This window comes from Quercus lobata, chromosome 10 (genome assembly GCF_001633185.2).
Source record: "Quercus lobata isolate SW786 chromosome 10, ValleyOak3.0 Primary Assembly, whole genome shotgun sequence".
In the NCBI taxonomy this organism is placed as follows: domain Eukaryota; kingdom Viridiplantae; phylum Streptophyta; class Magnoliopsida; order Fagales; family Fagaceae; genus Quercus; species Quercus lobata.
Window position 1 is genome coordinate 16686567 of NC_044913.1, and position 23578 is coordinate 16710144.

Below are 23578 nucleotides of genomic sequence, written 5' to 3' on the forward strand. Positions count from 1 at the left end.
TTGGAAAGCCCCTTGACAACTTTTCCTACTAACATAACTTCTACGAATACGCATCTGGATTTAGTTTCATAAGTCTTATTACTTCTTCATATTCACATTGTAGCATCTTTGATCCACGCTTGGGCAATTGATGTTACTGTTGATTGTGCTCACTGTTGTTACTTCTTAGAGCCATCAAGGAAGAAACTTAAAGTCTAGCATACTAGACTAAATTGCAGAAGTTTTGCCAATTCTAAAGGTCAGAAACATATAATTTTTGAGATTGATGATTGCTTGAAACAAGGAGTCATGGTTTGCAGTTGGAGAGCATGAGTCTTCTCAGCTTGGTGGAAACTGGGTTGGATAAGATGGTTAAGTGATGTAGATTTGGTTGAATTCCTTAATTCGCCATAGATTTTATCAAATAAAGACTTCCTAGCCTTTAGGAAGAGTTAGCTTGATTATTTCTGATGAATTTTTTCATTATTATCGTATAGATTATTTGTCACTATCAGTTTCCTTGCAACTCGGTGAGCACTGCATTAAAATATTGAGGAATGGGTAATAAAGAAAGCAGACTATAACCCAATTTCTCTCTCTTTCTCACATATTCAGGAAGCTACTAGTCACCTCAAATCCCATTAAATTTCCATTAAACAAATTGCTAGGAACCTGGTCCACATATGGCCTTACTTATATCTGCTCCCCTCTGTTGGATTTGAATTTAGGGTCAGATCCCCATACCCTTTAGCCTTTACTGGGTGGGGGGTTCTTATAGTTACTTTAGCTCCATCTTTATGACAACTAATTCAGGGATGATATAAAATGGACAATTAATTCAAGGATCATATATCTAAACCGAATTAGTACAACAACCAAGCCTCGGTTCAAAAGCTTTGTGGACAACTACAGATTCTTAAAATATTAATCATGGTTGGTCACAGGTAATTTTTTCACCATTCTATTCTATCCAAAGTCACTTAAATCAACTCTCTCTTCCTCACTAGTGCATATATGCCGAATTGGTCAATTCAATAAATATTTAAACTGAAGGAATAAATTAAACACAATAATACATTAGGTAAAACCTCAAAATCTGTTTATGAACTGGCAGGACATGCTAAAGCCAAAATTAGGCTCCATTCTGGTGTCTGAGCCTGAAGCTTAGGGCCTGTTTGGGTAAGGATTTTTCATCACTCAATTTCCGTCACTCAATTTCTATCACTCATCACTCATCACTCATAATTCATCACTCATCACTCATTTTTTCATACTCATTTGGCAACATCACTTTTATTTTCATCACTCAATTTTTTCACACTATTCATGGGTCCCACACTTGTCAGCCAGTACAGTTTTTTTTTTTTTTTTTTTAGCACCCAACTCACCGAAGCTAATATATATATATATATATATATATAAATAAAACCAACCGAACAGCCAACGCAGGAAAAGAAAAAAAGAAAAAAAAAAAAAAAAAAAAAAAAAAAAAAACGCCAACCCAGAAAAAAAAAAAAAAAAAAAAAAAAAAAAAAAAAAAAAAAAAAAAAAAAAAAAACAAAAACAACAAAACAACATGCCAACCCAGAAACCGAACAGCCAACCCAGGAAAAGGAAAAAAAAAAAAAAAAAGTAATCAAAAGTTGCGGCTGTGGGTCCCTTATGTGTGTTTATTTACGGAAATGCCATTGAGTTATGAGTTATGGAAACTGAAAACAACCTTTTGTTATTATCAGTTTCCATAACTCATAACTCAAAAATCAGAGAATTGAGTGATGGAAACAGAGTTATCGTTTGGCCAAACAACCTTTTTTACTATGGGTCCCACCATTTTTGAGTTATGAGTTATGGAAACAGAGAATTGAGTTATCAAAAAACTCAATCCAAACAGCCCCTTAATATCAGCTGTGGGATATTCAAAGGGAGATGACAGTAATTCAATAACTAAAATCTAAAAGGGAAAATTAACATGGACATTAAAAAATTAATAACTCCTATCAATATCCTATATCTATCACAGAAAAACTCAATTGAACCAGCAATAGCTCCCACAATAGTCTCACTCCTCAGCTTTGCTACTTCCATGAACGCCCGTGGGTTGGTATGAATAAATTCCTTGAATTTTTATCATAAATGGTGCCATTTCCTTCTATAATTGCATTGAAACTTCCCTCTAAATCTTTTCTTTCAGTGTGAAGATACGTTTTGACCTGCAACCCAATATTGTTTGACAGCAAACAATATCTTCTCTGGAACAAGAGGACCATCCTCATGATCCACCATTTTTGTATTCCACCTCATTCCTTGCACAATTCGTTTCACCTTGATTAGAACATCAGCTTTGTCACGGAATATAACAGCTCCTTCAGGCCGTAGAATACGATCCATCTCTAGAAGAATATCTTCCGCATCACACCTGCATCAGTTTAGATTTGAAAAGCAGCCCATATACAGGAAAGTGAATCCCACATCTAGGAAGATCAACATGAACTGATGGCAAGGCCATTGTCATCCCTAAAGTGATTCTTGTTACAAGGCTGACTCTACATGCCTAAGCCAATTTTTACGGTTGTACTAATAGTAATGTGATTGAACTTTAATTTAGTATCCATGGGTAAACCATTTCATCATCTTTTTTTTCTTTTTAATAATTTCCTATAAAACAAAGTTTTAATTTCACCAAACACATGGTGCCTACTCCTAGTATGATTTATATCAATATTGCAAATAATGAAGGCTTTCATTCCATCAGAATAAAGTAATTAGAGTCAAAAAAGTCTTACCTATCCTTGTACAAGCTGAAAACACCATTTGCATGAATAAGGTCATACGTCCTAGGATACGTGGAGAAGGCTTCGCACCTGGTTGAAAATAGAGAGAGATTATGAACATAGAAAGGTGTCTAAGAAGTAACATAGGAAAATATGGAAGCAAGTAAGCATCAATTTCAGCTTTGATTGTCCAAAAACAACAAATCACTCTACATTTTTTATCAATTTTCAATGGATAAAAACAATTCCCAGTCAAATAAAATAAATGATTTTCCATAAAATACATTCAAATATCTCAACTCTAAGCAGAAAAAAGCCCTATCAATGTGATCTTGCAGTGAGCAGAAAGGAAATAATGGCAACTTAATAAGAGATCAACTTAGATAAGTGCCATAGATTATCAAAAACACTGAATTGAATGTGGGCCCAATGAGATTTCTTGAAAACACTACTTCCTAGATCCTGACATCCTTTACTCAACTTAAAAAATAAATTGGTTGAATCTTCTGGCTGGCAAAACCCCAGATAGTAATGTTTAAACCCCGGAAATAAATAAATAAATTGAGATTTTATTCTAGAAATAATCCAAGTTCTGCAGTGTGTTAACTTTTCACAGAGCTTTTATTCCTTAATTTGCTTTATTCCCTAACCATGCCAAAACCTCTTTCTCAGTTTCAATTATAGAAACTAGTTCTCCAGCACATAGATGCTCTCCCCTGGTCTTGTTTCTCCTCCATGAACCTGGACTGAGGACTTCAACCAAAGGTTATTTGACTTTCTTTAGCAACCTAGGGGATTTAATATCTTGGAACTTGGGAGGTTGGAGGATTGTCAAAGAACAGAAAAAATTCAAAATTTTTGTATATGGAAATAGAGATTAATTTTATTTCCAAAACCATCTACCCTATTCCTTTTAATACTTCATAGGTATCTTCTTGTCCACCTTACTAAAATCAGAGAAAAAATTATCTAATCCACTACAGCATAGACATTTACAATGTACCTTGTACAAAAGATGGTATAGCAATCAATCAGAACTTAAACCAATGCAAAATTTCTCCCTTGATAAATGGAATGGCAATGATAACTGTCATGGATCTTCCTAAATAATCAGAAAGAATCCTGTTTATGAATATATAGAGCTCAATGACACACCTATACCAAACTCTGTATTGTCTATATTTTTTCTTTTCACCAAATACAGAGGAGAACATTTACTATTGTAATGACAACCAATAAACATATATATTGAGCTCAAGAAGTGCACATCAATTTATCCTAAAATATAAATACACATCTACTGTCCAGAATTCAGTCAAAATCTACAATTGATGACTATGTCAGGTCAATCACTCACTAAATCCCAAAAAAATGATGAAAAGCATAATTAATAAAGCCAATGTGAGGTTGAAACTCAGCTTGAGTAACAGAAATCGTGTAGTAATGTAAAAGAAGTATGACTTAGAATAAATATATGAAATGTGATTTAATTTGTTAGAAGTTGTTGAAGTAAGAAAAAATGATTGAGACTATGGGATACTAAACGAAGCGTAATTCCTAATTCATTACATGGGTACAATCATTCAGAAACAGGAGAAAAAAGTGATATATATATATATATATATATAGTATTAAAAAGGCTGTCAAACTGAACAGGAAAAATCAAATGCAGCTAATTGACCAGGAAAGCTTTTATGTGATAGTGGTGTACAGTTAAAATAAACTGTTCATAAAATGTGTGGCTGACATGAAGATGATAAAATTTGTGATATATATTATCTTAAGAAGGCTGTCAAACTGAAGGGGAAAAATCAAATGCAGCTAATTGACCAGGAAAGCTTTTATGAGATAGTGGTGAAGAGTTAAAATCAAACTGTTCATAGAACGTGTGGCTGACATGAAGATGATATGAAGGATAAACTTGCAAGAAAAGGGATAGAATTAACAAGGAAGATTGAAAAGTGGAGTCAGCACCATTCAGGAAAACAATGAGAGCCATTGTCCAACTAATAACAGCTGCTACAACAGTAACATGGAGAGGAGTGTTATGATTCAAGGTCAAGGTGCTTCAAGGATAAAAACCAGATCAGGCTAGGTTAAAGGTAGTAAGGAAGAACATGTTTGCTTATGATTTAGAATAAAAGTATGGTCCCTGGATAGAGAAAACTGGGAAAAAAAAAAATGGTTGTTGTGACTGGCCAAATAGTAGGGAAAGGGGCTTATTTTTTTGCTTAGCACTTTGCTCCCCAAATCTAATTGGACACATGGTAGGAAAGGAATCATCAAGATTACTATAAAAGCAAAGCTTTTTTTTTTTTTTTGGATAAATAAAAGCAAAGCTTATTTACATATGCGTTCTTTAATAACCAATAATCAAGTCCTTTAAAAAAAAAAATTAATGTAGAAAACCTTTCAAAAGAAGAGCCCTTTGGACTATAGCCTTTAGTCAGTCAAACCTATGAGCAACTGACCCCACCCATCGAAACCAATTGTTGGGTAATCCAAGGGAATTCCCCCTTGACGGGCTAAGTAATTTATGCTCATGCCCATAAGCAAATAATCCAGTTTTTAACCAATCACATTTACAAGCAATGACAAAACAGGAGATATGTCCCAGAAATTACCAATCGTGATATATGCCGATCAATCCACGCTCAAATATAACACCCAGAGTGTCTTTCTCAGCTATTGTAGGCATAACATTCATAACCCACAACTTGGGTGATTCAAGAGCAGCAGCAAAGCTTCCAAGACCAGCATTCATATCCATAATGTTACGATACCTCCCTGAGTCAAGGATTTTGTTGATCCTCTTATAAGCATTGACATGCTTCTTCCATGATTGGTTGTCCTCCTGGTACGCCTCAACAGATATTCCAGGAATGGATCCACTAGATATTCTGAAAGGAACAGCATTGAGTCTCTCTGGAAATGGTTTCCATTCTCCACCGGCATTTTCATCTGCACTTGTAGTCTCAGGATAAGGATTTACGCATCCTTCCATCTTCTTGTACCTAGAATCGCAACAGAAGACAGATTTTCCAGAGCAAAATTACAAGACTTTCTAGATTATTGTTAAAAGTAATGATACATTTAAAACCTAATTAATGATATAATAGATTTGGGTGCGTGGGGGAGAAAGGGGGGGGGGGGGGCTTATTTTGAACAACTACAAATTCTCAAATCTTTTCAATTACATATTTTACAAATATACAAAAACTTTGCACCCCAAAACTTTTGTTTTAAAAATATGTCAAATATAATTTAGAATCTACTTAATGCATATACCAAGTCATCCAACTATCCTCTTGTTCACTTTCCAAATTCACAAAACTCATAGAAACAAAAGGCAACACAAGAGTAAGAAGTACAACACTGAAATGATGTCTTATTATTATTTAAACAAGCTATGGAAGAAGTTATAGGAGTGCAAGTACATCACTGGAAACTGATTACGTACATTTTTCTTCAAGAGTTAAGAATGTTTTATCTATATTGCAGCAAAAAATTTGTTTGTCTAACTTGGGTGCATCTAACTTTTCCAGACACATTTATTTGTTAGTCCAATAACATTTAACATGTTTGTTGTGAGAGAGAGAGATATACCAGACATTACCACCACTTCCAGATTCACACATTGTAGGTTGAGAGTCTTGATCACGGCAATTATCATAATTTATTCTTTTCCTCCAGATGGCAATTTCACCCTTCTCATGCTTTTTTTCCCAGCAAAGACTTTTGGCAATCTCTTCAATCTTCCTTTGTTCCTCCTGAAGTTCTTCTTTAGGACGCTGCCATGCTTGGTAATTGACCTTCCAGTTGATGGGTGGACCAGAAAGCACCCAATAACCACCGGGTCTAAGAACTCGATCAACTTCCATCATGTACATTCCATCTGTAAGAGTCAAATAATTATGTTAGAAATAAGTTTCAGTACCTGCATGTGATTTTAGATACTAAAGTGGAAAGAAAAAAATAAAAAAAGAAAAAAAAAATCATCTAAAAAAAAACAAATCATTTGTCAATTTACATAAATCTTTCAGAAAGCAAGTAATTTTTATCTTGAAATAGTCCTTTGGGATTCTGCATCAAGGAAGTATAAGGGTCATCATAAGCTGGCCTGAGATTAAGTTGCTGGCTTCAAAGAATTCAAAATTGATATGTAATGGCAGCCAAAGTTTGGCTCCACACCAGTTCAAAGCTATCTTTTCTAAATTTCAACCCATTATGTGGCAAATTATAAAACTATCCATGTATTTAAACAAGTCATATGATTCATTAAAAAAGTTATGTGACCAAAAAAACTACACATGGATGGTCTTTTCAATTACCATATAGTAGATTGAAGGAAGATAGTTCCAAACCATTTCGGAGCCAAACTTTTTTCTATAATGGCAGCCTCCGCAGAGACAAGGAGGTCCAGCTGGACTTATGCTTAATTAGGTCTAACAAATAATTTAATAATGTAGCATCAAAAAGGTATCTTGTATTGCACTTGCCCCGTGCTAATGGCTTCCTGGCATACAACACATCAAACTATATTGTAATTATTCTTACCATTTGAACCCCAATTAATCAAGCACCGGGAACAATGTGCCATGTCAAAGGATCTATCTGGATATGGCAACTTTATGGTTCCAAGAACGCCGATAACCGCTGGCACACCTCTTTCCAAAGCAAATTGAACTTGTGCTTCATGAGAGTCCCTTGGAGCAAATGACATGGCCAAAACATTTTTCTTGAACAGGTATGCACCCCAACTTGCAACCTAACCATGATCCATTAGCAATCAATCAACTATAATACAAATTAATTTAAGCCATATATACAAATATAAGCTCAATAGACTATATAAAATATGAGAAGGAGAATTAATCACATAATAAATGAGATGAAGATAAGTTCAACAAATTAAAGGAAGAAGAAGATCATATTAAGTATGTAGCATTGCAAATGAAAAGAACCCACAAATCTTAAAAATTACATTAAGATGACAATCAATGAGCAGGTGTATGCATCAATAAGGGAAAGAATATGAGTGAATAAAAGATTATGGGGATCTACAAAATAGCAGATAAAGCCAAACAAGGACGTTTTATAAATTTAACCTACCCCACAGCCTGTATCTAAAGCAGTTCTAACCATCCCATTGTCAAATGGGATCACAGATGCAAGTTGATTAATATATGCGTCTGCTCCTTGAGGAAACTGCGTGCCTCCACCAGGGAACCTAAAAACATTGCCCTCATATTGAATCCAGTTCTGAACAGCCTTCTCAACTGTCAAGCTCTTATAAGGTGCATTTGCATAAGGCACATAGTCACGACTCTTGGGCCATGGGAATGGAGTCACATATCCTTTGGGTGCTGGAATGAGGCAATGCAGCTTCTCTTCCTCAGGAGGGCAATGGCGTTCCCTATAATTCATATTTTCTCGGGGGAATGTCATTGCCCGCATTTGATCTTGACAGGGTGTGTAATCAATGTAGCGATCATCACATGGCTTGAACTCCTTGGCTTCTCCTTCAGATTCATCAACTGTCCCAGCATCACCACCATGATGGGTCTCATAATTTAAATTGGAGAGGATACTGCAGTCTGACTGTTTGGTGATCTCCAGGGCTATGCTGTCTCCCTTTCCAAAACCACTACGCTGCCATGCTCCCAATATGTAGAAGAAACCACACAAACCAATAACAATGAAAATTGACATTGAACCCCTACTTCTATGGTCTCCTGAGTTCCCTTTTGTCGCCATGATGTACCTGAAATATATATAGTATTTAGAAAGTCTAAATCAATGAAAGGACATAAATGATTGATACATATACAATATACAAGAAATTAAATATATCAGATAGAAAGAAAAGGTGATTTCTCACATCCATATTTCTCCAAAATTAGTGAACTCATATTGGAGCTTATAAATTAGAATAGTGTGTTAAGGTCATCCTTAGGGCTTAAAACATGGACAATCTGCAAAATTTGGAGGTATGTGTGTGTGTGTGTGTGTGTGCATAAATATAGAAAGAAAAAGTTTCTCCTAATTTGATTAATTCATAGTCAAAGCCCACCCCTAAATTATTTTGTGTTCACCTGTCTGTGCACAAATGTGAATTTTTGGATCTCACAAATTATCAAATCCTACAACATTGAACAATTTTATTCCAAAATAAAATTTGTAACAAATGGCCACGAAAGAAGGGGTATGCTTTATGTCATGTAATTAAAAAAGAATCTCAATTCAAGAATATAAAACTCAGCATACTATTTTTATTGCAGCTTTGAGAGCTGCATCAATCAAAGATAGAAGCACAAGCAATCAAGCATCACTACTCGTGTTGGCACACAAACAAATCTGAGGATATCATTAACGAAAAAAAAGATATAAGTCGATATTGGGTCTTCATTGTTATCACTCTAAAAATGGATCTTTGATATTTCATCCAAAGTTTCCCATTTAGCTGAGCAAAACGAACTTTTAGCTTTTGGAATGCTTTAACTCTATCTGGATTTATCATTAATTGGAAAACAAATAGAAAACATTCAATAACATTCAATTCTTTCTTTCTTTTGATCAATTAAGTTTTCTCTGCAACCAAACAGATGAATCAGCAATAACAAATTCAAAGCAAAAAGTAAAGACAGAGCATACTGAGATTCCAATAATTAAAACACCAAAACGAAACAGGGTATTATAAGTTGTAGAGTTTAAGATCATAACCTTTATAAAAAAATGATTTTTTTTGCAAACACAGATCTGAATCAAAGACCCAGAAGGCTTCAGGATCTTAGAAAGTCAAGAAATTCGCAATCTTTGTGTACCAAGTCAAATCAGATTCACATTCTCATCTCTCACAATCCATAACCCAAGCAAGAAAAACAGAGAGAGAGAAGAGGCAGAGAAAAATAGATTAAGTTTCAGAGTGTGAAAATGTGTATAGAATTGTGGGTAAGTGCTGAAATTTTGCAAAGGAGATGAGATTGTAGAGGCGGGGTCTCACTCAATTTTCTCTCTCTCTCTCTCAAAAGAACAGAGACAGAGTCGTGCGTGTGATGGGTTTTTTTGTTTTTGCATATGTGTCTCTGTTTCTGTCTCTGACTCTCTCTCTCTCTCTCTCTCTCTCTTTCCTTGGCTTATTATCCAATCTAAGTTCTTTGGGTTAGTTAAGGACTCATATGATCCGATGCTTTCAATGCAGAGGAGGATTTCTTTTCCCATTGGCCAATTATATTGTGCCAATTCAGTTTCCAAACAGTTCTGCTTTTGATCTTTTAAATTTTTTTTTTTTACTCTTTGCAAAATAGTAATCATTGCTACTTGATATTGATTATTATGGATTATTCACTTTATTTATTTTTTATAAAATAAAATTAGTAAATGATAAAATTTAGATACAATATTTTTAGATATTATTCTTTATATTTTCCTTTTAAGATACAGTTATGTGGTTACTTAATTAAAAAATATATTTTTATTTTATAAAAAAAAATTTACATGACAAAATCTTTAAAAAAAATCATAAGTAAATTACTATTTCTCGAACTATTAAAGCCTTCAATCACGCATGCCACACTTAGAAATAATTTTTTTTTAAAGAATAATCCTTGGACCAATAATAATGAGTTTTATCTACTGATATTATTAATAGATGCGTGTTTTTAACTTATAGAAGTTGAGTAATTTTAGGATACTCAACATCCTCAAAACTCCGTGATTGGAAAAAATATCAATCCCGAATTGAGATTAATAGAAAGTATTCTATTTAAAAAAAAAAATCTAAGCACATGTAATTTGATTGGAATAAGGCAAGTTATTAATAGAAGTGTGTCTTTACACTTTTATATAAGTAGAGTAATTTTATGACACTTATGGTTTAGAAAGAAAAAAAAAAAGTTAAATATCCAAATTTTCATTTTAACAATTTCAAAATTTGGTACTAAAGATTCGATTTTTTTTTTTTAATTCTTTATAATTTGATAAGAAAGGAGATTTGAAAATTTTAATAGATTTCCGTCAAGTTATAAGATTCTTGGCAAAAATTTGATGTTGTTATTTTACCAAATTTTCAACTTGTATGATCATACTCATTTTGATTAAGTCCACGTAATCATTTTTATTCTCTTAAAGAAAGTTTTAAAAACAAGAAAGGGGCCTTCATTTGCTTAAAAAAAATCAGGTGGATTGAATGAGTCAAGAGGATGACTAGCTCTATTTGCCCATTTGGTTTAATTTTCTCAAACATTTTTCTAAGCGTATTTCATAAATGGCTTCTTTAGTTTATTTTTTAATTTATAAAAAAAAAAAAGAAAAAAAAAAAAAGAAAGGCGTTGATTCAAAATAAAAAAGAATCAAAACGGGATTCCAAGTTCCAAAATTTATTTTCATTAATGGAAACTAATTTCAAAAATGTTTTTCTTTTTCCATCACGATGGCACGGGATCTAACACTGTGATCAAATTTACTCTTCACACGAAATTTGTTGCAACTTTTCCTCATAATAACTTAATTAGAGGTAAGAGTAAAGAAAAAAGAAGTGTTACACCCACAAAAATTTCACAACAAATCCTAATCGGAGATTGTTATGGTTTTAACTTGAATCCACGTCTGAAATTACTTTCTTATCCACTAATAACTGCAAATAATAACTTGTCACTTATAATTTATTGTGAAAATATTGTAAAAATGTTATCAAGATAGTCTACCTCTTTCATATTAAAAAAAAATTGTTACAACTTTTTTTCATAATACCGAATAATTAGCCGTAAAATAATTTAAAGAAAAGTGTTACGTCTACAATAATTTTATAAAAAATCATAGGTGATAGATTATTATTAGCTAGTTTTAATTTGAATCCACCATTGAAATTATTTTTTTGCTCACCAATAATAACAAATAATAACCTGTTATCTAATATTTGTTACAAAAATATTGTGAAAATGTTGTGGAGAAAATCTATCTCTTTCATATCCAAAAAATAAGTGATAATGTTGTGGGGAAAGTCCATCCCTTTCGTATTTAAAAAAAAAAAAAAAAAAAAAAAATTGTTGTTACTTTTCCTCATAATACTAAATAATTAGCAGTAAAAGTAAACAAAAGAAAAGTATTATATCCACAACAATTTAATAACAAATCATAGGTAGCATGTTATTAATGGTTTTAATTTGAACATACCTATTCGTTGCGAAAATATTGTGGAGAAAGTCTATCTCTTTCATATATATATATATATATATATATATATAAAGTTTAAAAAGAGAAAAAGAAATTGTGGAGAGTGGGATTTGAACCCACGCCCTTTCGGACCAGAACCTTAATCTGGCGCCTTAGACCAACTCGGCCATCTCCACATTTCGTTGCTGCTGCGCAGTCCTGTTCTTGTTTTAAAAGATATAAAACTGTTCCATAACCTACAATAACAAAATGAAATTCTTTATTTTTTTTTTTTTTTCATTTTGTTTCATGAACTCATTTCACATCCACCTCCAAGATGACAAATCTTACAAACCACCAAAAATTCCTTACTTTTATATATATATATATTTTGATAATCACTTTTCTGTTTTTATTTTAATTAATCCATTATTCACACACTGCATCAAACACTCCATTTTATTTGTATAATATTCACACACCTTTTCCCTTTTTTTTTTGGGCATTTTCTATCTCAACTCATTCTTTTTCACAAACCATAAATTTACAAAATCTCTTTCACATTTTTTCTCAAAGATAGCATCTTCTCTCTTAGCTCTACATCAAAATCGTGCTAGAAATATATAATTACAAGTCTAGATCATGACTCTTCCAAAGTAGTGGGGACAAGGACCTTAGAGTAGTTTTGATTGAAGGCAACAATGATCTCATTTCATAGCCAAGCACTACGAATTGTGTAGCTCTCATGTATCTCACCATAATCACTAATGAGTAGGACCACGAGTGAGGGCATCACCCTTCCGATTTGTGCTTAGATTCTCAAGATTCATTTTGATCCACATCAAAGGGTACAACTATGGCAATTGCTTGTGGGGAGAGAGAGAGAGAGAGAGAGAGAGAGAGAGAGAGTAGTCTGAGGGAAAATTTGGCTAACAATAATAAGATAACTTAATTAATCTCATTCTTGAGTTTCTTTTGTTAAATAATTTTGACTAAAAAAAGAAGAAGATGGATTAATATCGTTCTTGAGTTTCTTTCTTTAGCTGCAGTACTGCCAATACATTAGGTTCTCCAATTAAATTCGATCACCAATACCAATTAACTTCAAACACATAACTGGATTGAATTTAATTTTTTTTGAAAACACATAACATTGTTTATACTTCATTGGTTAATGCAACCATATGTTATAAATTATATGGAGATACTTTGTACTGTAACTAAGGAATTGTAGTTGGGCATTTCTTCTGAGGAAAACTGGAGTGCCATACCATATTGCCCTTCTTCATAAAAAGTGTTGTCTCATGGTAATTGGCATTAACAAATCAATCTTTTATGATTGTATCATGGTAGTACAACTACCGGTTATATACAATGCCAAACATGCCTATTCTATAACAAAATCTTATTTGGAAAATGGGAAAGTCATTTCTATCACCCTTTCCTCATAGGTTGGGACTTGTGGCTATAGATTTGGAAAATACCGGTAGATTTTATGCAATGGAGAGAGAGGTGGATTACTAAAGCAAAGTGGCATTCCAAAACTTTTGTATTTCATTCATCTATTTTCAGTTCGACAAAAACAACACTGAACCATGGTATCAAACTGGCATGCCCAGTAACCCTTTTCAGAAAAAATTTCTTGCCATTGTATTGAAACATGTTAGAAAGAAAGCACAAAACTTCAAGTAATCAGGATATATATACCTCAATAATAATCTAGAGAACATTCACCATCATCTTTTGCATGCAGACCCCCATTTACTGATGGCACTTGCCAAATTTTCCCACTTGAAGCTGTTTCAGTTTGCTTGTCCTTCATAAAATGTTTCAATTCATTGCTATCATGCTGCACCCTCCCTGTTATCTCCAAGCAAATGCCATTGGTTAGGCCCTTGTTTGGTTGTCTACCTTTATCAGGCTTCTTACTGGGGCCTGGGTCCACAAAGACTGGTTGAACTCTAAGAGTTGGGTTTGGTTTAATCCGGTTCACTTCTCGTTCATCAGGTGGCCGTAATATTCTATTCTCTGATTCTAATTCTGAAACATCATCCTCGTTCAAAAGAACCTGCAAAACATTGTTATATTAGAAAAAGAATACACCTTGAGATTTAGCAGATCTGAGTCAAAGAGTAAGAAAGAAAGAAAGGGAGAAATTTGTTTATCAGCATCTATAACAAGATGGGCAAAGAAAAGAAAGGACCCTAATAACAATTTCAAGTGTGAGTATGTGTGTGACCTGCCTATTAACAAAAGCTGTTATAACCTATTGGGAGTTACCTATTGTATGCACAATGAAAAACAAAAGCTGGTGATCAAGATTTCCATAATTAGGTATAATAATAAAATATGAAAGCAAAAGAACTAGTGAGAAAGCATAACTTGGTAGATTTCTTACCCACCAAAAAAAGAAGAAGGAAAAAAATGATTATAGATATTTGAAAAGAATACAGTACTAGTAATAATGAAAAGGTCTTGCTAGTGCAAAATCCAACTGGCTGAATATATATTCATGCAGCAACAAATCCAACTGATAACAAAATATAAGACAGTACGTTTGGTAAAGCATTTAATACCTTGCGGCCAACCAAGTCAAAAGTCACAACCACTTTATTTCGTTTGGCCCGTTCAGCTTCTTCAATCTCTTCTTGCTTCTTCTTTAGAAGTTCCTTTTCCTGGAAGAAAAATATTACTTGAAGTGAATTCAAAGTACACAAAAGTACTAGTGTACTACTATATGATTCAACTATACAGATTTAAAGAAACTAGTTACCTCCTTTGACAACCAACTGTTCCCCTCAATTTCATAATAGTCACTTTGGTCATCAATAACTGTTGTACGCGCTGCAGAGTTCCGGTCATATTCAACAAGCCTCTTTGCATAAGCTTCAGCAGTTGCTTCAGCATCTGATTGAAGAGGCAAACTTTCATCTAGACCAGCATATGTGCTCCCTTCCTTCAGCACAAGGGAACCACAAAAACTGCAAGGGCCCTCTCCCTCTTGCTCACAAACTATCTTGCCACAAGATAAACAATTGCTGACCAGTTTGTGGCAACGAGCTTGGCATGAGCATGGTTTCCCCTGCTGGAATACAATTGACCCTTTGGCAGCCTCTGCAAGTGAAATAACTTTCCCAGCTTTCTTCTTTTTAGAACTAACTTGGTTCCCTTTCTGCATGGTTCTTGACTCATTAGTCTCTGATGAGACCTGGTTTTCCTGATGAGTAGACACCATATGTTTTTTTGGTTCTGCCTGGGAACTGGGGACTGAAACCACTTTTGGTGCTTTAGGTTTCCTGGTTCCACTGACAGATGCTTCATCAGAGCGTGGTTTGACATAGGCTTGTAATTTTGAAGTTGGGACATTTGGGGTGCTGCTACTGACATCTGAGTGGCCTCTCCGCTGTAAATATTCATCTATAACACTTTTGCCGGCTTCCTGGCCAATTATATTCTGCATAGGAAAATGAAAACCATAATTTTTAATTTCAACAGCTGCAGCAACAAAAGAATCTGATAATGTAGCATCCAAAGAAAAATAAGGATAAATAGCAGGAACTGGAATTTTGTCACAAAAAATTAAGTGACATTTTCTGCCAATATTGATTCTTCAAATATTATTGCATTAATCTTCAGAAAAAATAGTCATTTCCCCCATGTCTCTATAATTGCCATCTCAAACAAGTATCAGGTGATACATTTAATAAAAATGTAAACATTTAGATAACAAATTAAATTGAGTGATCCGTATGAAATTCAAATTTAAAAGCCAGTCTAGGTTTCTTCTATGTTAATTGTTAAAAGGTACTATATTCATGCACAATACTGTTCAAATATGCCACTGAAAAAATACATTATAGCCATCAGATGACAGTTATAATAAGTGATATTTCCCTTTTGTTTCACGTGAATCTATTACTGGACCCAACAAATGTCAATCAGCAAACATGGACATAATTAGATTGACTGTTAAATATCTATATATTTTAATACAAGTTGCATTTTTCTTCCAGAACTGTAATAAAAGTAATCTAAAACAACTAATTCCAAACCCTTGTTTGCCATGGCATATGCAGGATATGTAAACACGTTCTCTTTTTTGTTAAGAAAAAATACACATGCCATGCCTATCAACATCCATGGATTTGCAATAACAATTTTGTACCTTGAGACAACAAGGTTTGATTTGAATCCAAATTTTCAGTCTTTGCATGATCCTTTCTTTTTTTAAGTGTCTTTGGATGATCTCTAATCTTAATGTTCCTTAGCTTCCATTATATTCCTCAAATCTTTGGTTTTTTAGACTGTAACAAGCTGTAGATATGAAAAAAAATTCTAACATGTTCAACAAGTGCATGAAGGATCCAAATTAACCTTCGACAGAACCCCCTAAAGAGCTAACAAATGCCCTTTCTGATACATGGGAAAAAAAAAAAAAAAAAAAAAGCAACGCAAACCAACACATGACTTTATCAAAATTTCCCAAGAAAAAAAGTTATAAAAGATTAAAGAATATAATATAACCAACCAAAGTACTTAGGGGGAAAAAAGTACAAATCTTAAGATATGAAATGAGACACATCCTAAATCTTAAAGGTTTAGAATTAATGTTGAACAAACTTTCTACCAAAAAAAAAATGTTGAACAAACTTAATGTAAAGCCATAGACTTTCCTGTAAAAGCTAAGTTAACAGGGTACAGATGCTCCTGAGTTAGTCAGAGTCTGTTACATTATCTCATTCTTGAATGTGGTGTCATCACTAGCAGAACATTGTGGCAAATTTACACTGTCCAATACCTCAAGAAGCAAAGTTTGTCATTGCACTAAAACACACAAATAGTGAAACTTTATTCACCATAACTTTCAAAAGTCCAGGATTACAGATAAAAAAACAGTGTACAAGAAAACCCAATTGGCCATCAAAAACAATTGGAGCACAATCTGGGTTTTCTCCAATTAATATCAGGCAATCATGACTAAAGAACTAAGATAACTGTGAACTCTTTCTAATCAAAACAATGCCTACAAAGCTTTAAAAATATGATATCCAATAAATTATCAAACCTGTTCAAAAAAAAAGTTGGGTTCCAAAATTGATCATAATTTCAATGAAAGCAAAGATTTTGAAGAAGACCCAGTAATTATAACACAGAGTGAAATCCAATAAGCAAGTTAAAAAAAAAAAAAAAAAAGAAGTTGGGTTCCAAAATTGATCATAATTTCAATGTAAGCAAAGATTTTGAAGAAGGCCCATTAATTATAACACAAAGTGAAATCCAATAAGCAAGTAAACAAGATGAAATAGATAATGGGAAAGAGAGATAGAGAGATATTTACGTCAAGGTACTCTTTGGCGTCTTGGGGATGAGCAAGTTCGCAGTAAGAGACCAACCCGGATATCATATCAATATCCATACCCAAACCCAAACCCGTTTCTATCCTTTGACATAGATCCACCAGCGCCTTCTGTAACCACTGCCCCGACGTCTCCATCTTCTCTCTCTCTCTCTCTCTCTCCTCAAATTCTGAGTTTAGCAAATCGTTGGGGTTCTTTCTGGTTTTTTACATTCTTTTTTTTCTTCTTCTTCTTTTTGCCTGTGGACGGTTCGGTTTAGGTTCCGGGTCAAATTCAGAAAGATCCACCCATTTAACACAACCCGGCCCAAAACTCATACTCCTCATTTCCTTTCATTTATGGTTAAATATTATATTAAATACTAGTGTACACCAGTCGCACACACAACGGTATACAAAATCACGATTTCAGCTCAAAAAAAAAAATATATATATATATATATATATGTACAGTTATGTGCAATAATCAATCTGAAATAAAATATTGCCTTTTATTTATTAGTCTTAATGACAACTGACAACAAATAAATCCAATTATATGTATGAACAACTTGCCCCTCAAAAAAAAAAAAAAACTTGAGTTGGTTCAGAAAAAATAATTATTTATGTTATTTTATTTAGCAAACAAACCATATTTTAGCTCAAGTTTAGAATTTAGACCTAATTATTAATAAGAAGTTCAAATGTGAATATTTTGTTTTTAAACAAACTTGTCGAGCAAGAAACTCAATTTAAATATGTATACTAATATTATATGTTTATACCATATAGTATATACATATATAAAAATATATTCATATAGACTTGAGATTATATTATGTAAGTTTTTAATTAAGTTAATGAGATATTAAATTATTATTTTTACTTTATAGAGACATAAATAATATTTTTATAGAGAAAAGTATATATAATTCTCAAAATAATATAATTTCAATTAAAATTTAATCATAAATTTATGACAATTATAAAAGAATTTTAGTGGTGATATTTAATATATGAGAAAAGAATAACTTAATTAAGTAACTTGCAAAGAAATTTATACTAGTACTATAAGAAAGCAAACTAAATTTGATCATATAATATAATCTACTCAAATAGAAAATTACAACTTTACTCAAAACCTTGAGTTAATATTCGATTGGGCATCCTTTGGATTTGGAAGAATGTGAACCAGGTGGTCAATTAACTTGGTTTAGTGAGCTTGAAAAACATGTCATAGATCAGTGTCTTGTGAGGTTGGGAGTGGCATATTTTGACCACACCATTTGCTTATGTATAAAATTTTAAAAATAAAACTCCAAAAGGTTGGTCGGGTGGTTCCTATGGTTCTCATGATATCCATTAGATACTGGATACGAAACCTCTCATTAACATTTTGGAGCCACCTCTATAAGATTTATACCTCCAAGAGAACAATAAGATACTCTAAAATATTTAAATATACCATATTGGTAAAAAATTAAAAATTAAAATAAAAAAAAAAAAAAAAAATTCGGGTGGGCTTTACGCCCTATCCAAGATCGAGTCCAAGTGTCCAACCCGACATTCCACAGCTTCTTCACCAAGGTCTCTCACCCCTACGCCAAATCCCTTCAAACCCGAACAAGTCCTCCACCACTCGCCGACCTCGTTATCGGTGTCTTCAACTTTCAAAGTTTTCAGCTTTGCTTTTGCTTTCACTTTCCCACAGTTACTCACCAAACAAAGAAAACATGTACTAGTAAGAGTTTTCTTTCACTTTTCATTTTCATTTTTTTCCCCCTTCTTTTAGTTCTATAAAACCACATTTTGGATCATAATATTTTCTGGGTTTTTCTTTATGCTGGGTTATTTTTTTAGTATAGCTAAAACTTGAAGCAAAGTGAAAAAAATAAAGCTTAAACAGCTTCAAATTGTAACTGGGTTTATGGATTTTTAATGTGATTTTTTCTCTTATAAGCTTTTTGTTTTTGGAATGAGTCCTGCTTTACTTCCTAAACATGTTGCCGCGGTTGTTAAGTATCAAAGAGATCCCATTAAAGCACTTGCAATGTTCAATTCTGTGAAAAATGAAAATGGGTTCAAGCACACATTGTTGACTTATAAATGTATGATTGAGAAGCTTGGGTTTCATGGGGAGTTTGAGGAAATGGAGAGTTTGATGTCAGAGATAAGGATGAATATTGATAATAGTTTACTAGAAGGAGTTTATATTGGAGCCATTAGGAATTATGGAAGGAAAGGGAAGGTTCAAGAGGCTGTTGATGTGTTTGAGAGGATGGATTTTTATAATTGTGAGCCGTCGGTTCAATCTTATAATGCGGTCATGAATATACTTGTTGAGTATGGCTATTTCAATCAAGCTCACAAAGTGTATCTGAGGATGAGAGATAAAGGGATTATTCCTGATGTGTATACTTTCACCATTAGGATAAAGTCCTTTTGTAGAACAAGGAGGCCTCATGTTGCATTGAGGCTTCTTAATAACATGCCTTCCCAAGGATGTGAGTTAAATGCGGTTGCATATTGTACGGTGATTGGTGGGTTTTATGAAGAGAATTGTCAAGTTGAGGCATATCAATTGTTTGAAGGTATGCTTGAGCAATGTATTTGTCCTGATATTACTACTTTTAATAAGCTTATTCATACACTTTGTAAGAAGGGTGATGTCCAAGAAAGTGAAAAACTTCTCAACAAGGTACTGAAGAGGGGAATTTTGCCGAATTTGTTTACATTCAATATCTTCATTCAGGGGCTTTGCAAAAAAGGAGCGCTTAGTGAGGCTGTCAGATCGTTGGATAGTGTGAGAAGTGAAGGTCTGACTCCTGATGTTGTCACATATAACACATTGATCTGTGGCTTGTGTAAAAACCTTAAGGCTGTGGAAGCTGAGCGCTATCTGCATAAAATGGTGAATGATGGTTTGGTGCCTGATGCCTTTACCTACAATAGTATTATTGATGGATATTGCAAAATGGGTATGATACAAAATGCAGACCAGGTTCTTAATGATGCAATTTTCAAGGGGTTTGTGCCTGATGAATTTACTTACTGCTCATTGATCAATGGATTATGCTGTGATGGTGACATAGACCGTGCCATGGCTGTATTTAATGATGCATTAGGGAAAGGGTTGAAGCCTACTATTGTTCTCTACAATACATTAGTCAAAGGGTTATCTCAGCAAGCACTAATTTTGCAGGCCTTGCAGTTGATCAATGAGATGTTGGACCATGGTTGCAGCCCCAATATATGGACTTATAACTTGGTTATTAATGGACTGTGCAAGATGGGGTGTATGTCAGACGCCAATATTCTCACGAATGATGTTATTGCAAAAGGCTACCTTCCTGACATATTTACCTTTAATACTTTGATTGATGGATACTGTAAACAATTGAAATTGGATAATGCTCTTGAGATAGTAGATAGAATGTGGAGTCACAGTGTTATTCCTGATGTGATCACATATAACACTGTGTTGAATGGGCTTTGCAAGGCTAAAAAGTATGATGATGTGATAGATACTTTCAATGGGATGGTTGAGAAAGGGTGTCTCCCTAACATAATTACATATAACATAGTTGTAGAAAGCCTGTGCAAAACTCAAAAGGTAAATGAAGCTTCGGAACTCCTTAAAGAAATAAAAAACAAGGGTTTGACTCCAGATACTGTTACTTTTGCCACATTGATTAATGGATTTTCTTCCAATGGTGATCTGGATGGAGCTTACCAGCTGTTTAGAATAATCGAACGACAATATGGGGTATTCCATACAACAGCAACGTACAATATCATGATAAATTCTTTTGTTGAAAAGCTAAATATTAATATGGCAGAAAAGCTTTTTCGTGAGATGGGTGACAAGGGTTGTGCCCCAGACAGTTACACTTACCGTGTAATAATTGATGGCTTTTGCAAAACGGGGAATATTGATTCTGGGTATGATTTTCTCGTAGAAAATATTGAGAAGGGGTTCATTCCATCACTGACAACATTTGGACAGGTACTGAATTGTCTTTGCGTGGAGCATAGGGTTCTTGAGGCAGTTGGTATTATCCAACTTATGGTTCGCAAAGGCATTGTCCCTGAGGTTGTGAATACAATTTTTGAGGCTGATAAAAAAGAGGTAGCAGCACCAAAGATCGTAGTAGAAGATTTGTTAAAGAAAAGTCACATAACTTATTATGCCTATGAGGTTCTATATGATGGCATCAGGGATAGAAAATTACATAAGAAAAAGCTTCCAACTAGGTGTTCTCATGATCGGGGGACAGGGTCTTTAAATGTTGATGGAACTGTATGATTTTGAAAGTGAAAACTATACCTCTTGAGCCTTTATCATCTGTGCCTTAATTCCACGATGCCTGAAGCTTCAAGTGGCAACCTGTTAGACAGTACGCTCCAGTGTCATCTGAAGAGAAGTTACTGCAGCAAATGTGGTACTTGTCCACTTTTTCATCTCTTACCTGTTTAAATTAGACTATGTTTGGTGCCAATGAGTTTTAGCTTGAAAGGCACCTCCTCCCCTTGTAAGGGCAAGGTGCAAGGTAATTTTTTGGTTCAAGACACACTATATGCATGTGTAGCTTATCAATGAAAAAAACCCCTTAGATTATGCATAGTAATTATAAGGAAAAATATTATTCTCCATATAATCTAAGAAAATGTAGTCTACCTTTCCTGCGGGGTTTTCAGGGTTATTAGAGGGACTATAACTAAATTTCTGGTTGTTGGTAAGTGGCTTACATTTTTGTTACAAAACTGGACATTTTTGGGTGGGTGGGCTTCTCTGCAGTCAGGTTACCACCTACAATATTTCAGCTTTAAATGGGCTTCCATTCCTTGTCAAAGGCACAGGGTGCTTTCAAAAGGGATGTCCCTAGGGCTTGAGGATATCCTGGCTACTCAGGTGCTGGCCTAGTACACATTTGGCCAAAAATGCCAAAGGCTTCTGGACTTGAGTGTTTGATTGAGAGTGAACACTTCTATGTATAAATTCTTGAGGGTAGAATAGGATCATATTGAAATCGCCCTTCCTAAGACCTTATTTGGTTGTATAAATGGTGGATAATTGCCATTTAGTTCTTTAGACTAACCATTTTGCTCTTAAGAACCCCATTATCAATCCCATCTAGAATGCCCATATTGATAATCTTGGTATTGGGCGTTGGTTACTACTAAACAATTGTCCCTTGAAACTAAGGAATAAAAATAGCTGTGAACTTGCCACATACTATTCATTGATTTTGCATTTTTAGTATTTGTTTTTATTGGTAATATATATGCATCTAGTGGGGCTTGAACCTAAATTTTGCTCTTACAAGTGAAGGAAGTACCATATGTGCTAGAGCTCATTTGATACATTTTAAGTAATTTAATCTCTTAAATTGAATTAAGAATGTGAATCAACTTGCTGTTTCATGCAGCTCAGCGTACCTTAAAAGTGCTTTGGGTTACTTTTTCTGCTTCTATTCAACTGGAAAAGTAATGCAGGTTCGTCTCGTGACTCTTCCTTTGGTCTCATTACTTCGCCATTGTTCTCTATTCTTTATCTGCTAAAATGCAGAAAAAAGAAGGACATTGAAGATATAACTAGCTGAAGCAGAAATCAAATAGAAAATTAAGTACTGAGGTAAATCTCTTGCAAGTTGCAATAGAACGACAAAAAAAAAGAGTAATGAAATTTTTTGATGCCCTTCTGTGTTAGATTGAACTTTTTATTTCTGTTAGTGAGGGTTATTCATATGGATAAACTTCAAAATATAAAATTATGGCTGCCACATTTCGTGTTTCAGGTATGAAACCAAGAATATGTTGGGACCATGCCCAATAGAGTAGCAGCATCAGGGAGTAGCTTCTAATGGATGTTGAGCATGAAAATGTTACCTTCTCTGGACCCGACATTTGGTAATGCTAAAACAGGGAAGAAAATTGTAGAAACTTTTTAGAATGTATTTTCTTGAAGGTGAATATCTTTTGGTCAATCCCTCTCTACAGGGCTGGATTCTTGCATTCTGGCTTCAATGCAGCACCTTGGCCATCCTTCTTCCATTCCTCCTTTCTAACTTATGCAGATGTAGGGGATTCCTCCAATTGTACATTTTATCTTAGTTTTTCAAAAATTGGATTGGCTTAGCAAAAATGGAAGATGCCAGAAAACATTGTAAAATTATTCACTCCTTACTGATTGACCAAGAGTTTGTGTGGTACTGTTGTAAACATTACTGTGCCCATACAACTGTTTTTTTTTTTTCTCTCTCCACAATGGAATAAAATTTCATGATTCAGAAATTATCTAGTCCTTTGTTGTGAAAGCATGAATATGATTCTAGTTTTT

The 23578-nt window shown here is 33.9% G+C and overlaps 3 protein-coding genes and 1 non-coding gene across 4 annotated transcripts; 1 reads left to right on the forward strand and 3 right to left on the reverse strand.

The window, feature by feature from the left end:
- Positions 1-1824: 1824 nt before the first annotated feature.
- Positions 1825-9891, reverse strand: LOC115963599 (probable methyltransferase PMT2). The gene is made up of 7 exons (XM_031082668.1): positions 9474-9891; positions 7863-8514; positions 7308-7518; positions 6357-6645; positions 5375-5764; positions 2763-2840; positions 1825-2395 (listed from the first exon to the last, which is right to left on the reverse strand). Exons 2-7 carry the CDS (start codon positions 8505-8507, stop codon positions 2167-2169), a joined length of 1842 nt encoding a protein of 613 aa, XP_030938528.1. The 5' UTR covers positions 8508-8514; positions 9474-9891; the 3' UTR covers positions 1825-2166.
- A 2128-nt stretch (positions 9892-12019) lies between these two features.
- Positions 12020-12100, reverse strand: TRNAL-AAG. Its single transcript has one exon. It is a non-coding gene; the product is annotated as a tRNA-Leu (tRNA).
- Positions 12101-13424: 1324 nt separating this feature from the next.
- LOC115962459 (activating signal cointegrator 1) lies at positions 13425-17479 on the reverse strand. The gene is made up of 4 exons (XM_031081302.1): positions 17242-17479; positions 14677-15357; positions 14480-14578; positions 13425-13971 (listed from the first exon to the last, which is right to left on the reverse strand). The coding sequence occupies exons 1-4, from the start codon at positions 17395-17397 to the stop codon at positions 13612-13614; spliced, it is 1296 nt and encodes a 431-aa protein (XP_030937162.1). The 5' UTR covers positions 17398-17479; the 3' UTR covers positions 13425-13611.
- Positions 17480-18789: 1310 nt separating this feature from the next.
- Positions 18790-22734, forward strand: LOC115965830 (putative pentatricopeptide repeat-containing protein At1g74580). Its single transcript, XM_031085125.1, has 2 exons — positions 18790-21680; positions 22668-22734. The coding sequence occupies exon 1, from the start codon at positions 19214-19216 to the stop codon at positions 21542-21544; it is 2331 nt and encodes a 776-aa protein (XP_030940985.1). The 5' UTR covers positions 18790-19213; the 3' UTR covers positions 21545-21680; positions 22668-22734.
- The last annotated feature ends 844 nt before the right edge of the window (positions 22735-23578 follow it).

Excerpts from the sequence above, each read along its gene's own strand:
- LOC115963599 (XM_031082668.1), bottom strand. The coding sequence starts at position 8,507 with ATGGCGACAAAAGGGAACTCAGGAGACCATAGAAGTAGGGGTTCAATG. Across the intron at positions 6,646-7,307 it reads GATTAATTGGGGTTCAAATG|ATGGAATGTACATGATGGAA; the intron begins GTAAGAATAATT and ends TGACTCTTACAG. Across the intron at positions 5,765-6,356 it reads GGAAGTGGTGGTAATGTCTG|GTACAAGAAGATGGAAGGAT; the intron begins GTATATCTCTCT and ends TTGCGATTCTAG.
- LOC115962459 (XM_031081302.1), bottom strand. The coding sequence starts at position 17,397 with ATGGAGACGTCGGGGCAGTGGTTACAGAAGGCGCTGGTGGATCTATGT. Across the intron at positions 15,358-17,241 it reads ACGCCAAAGAGTACCTTGAC|AATATAATTGGCCAGGAAGC; the intron begins GTAAATATCTCT and ends TTTCCTATGCAG. Across the intron at positions 13,972-14,479 it reads TTGACTTGGTTGGCCGCAAG|GTTCTTTTGAACGAGGATGA; the intron begins GTATTAAATGCT and ends AATGTTTTGCAG.
- LOC115965830 (XM_031085125.1), top strand. The coding sequence starts at position 19,214 with ATGAGTCCTGCTTTACTTCCTAAACATGTTGCCGCGGTTGTTAAGTAT.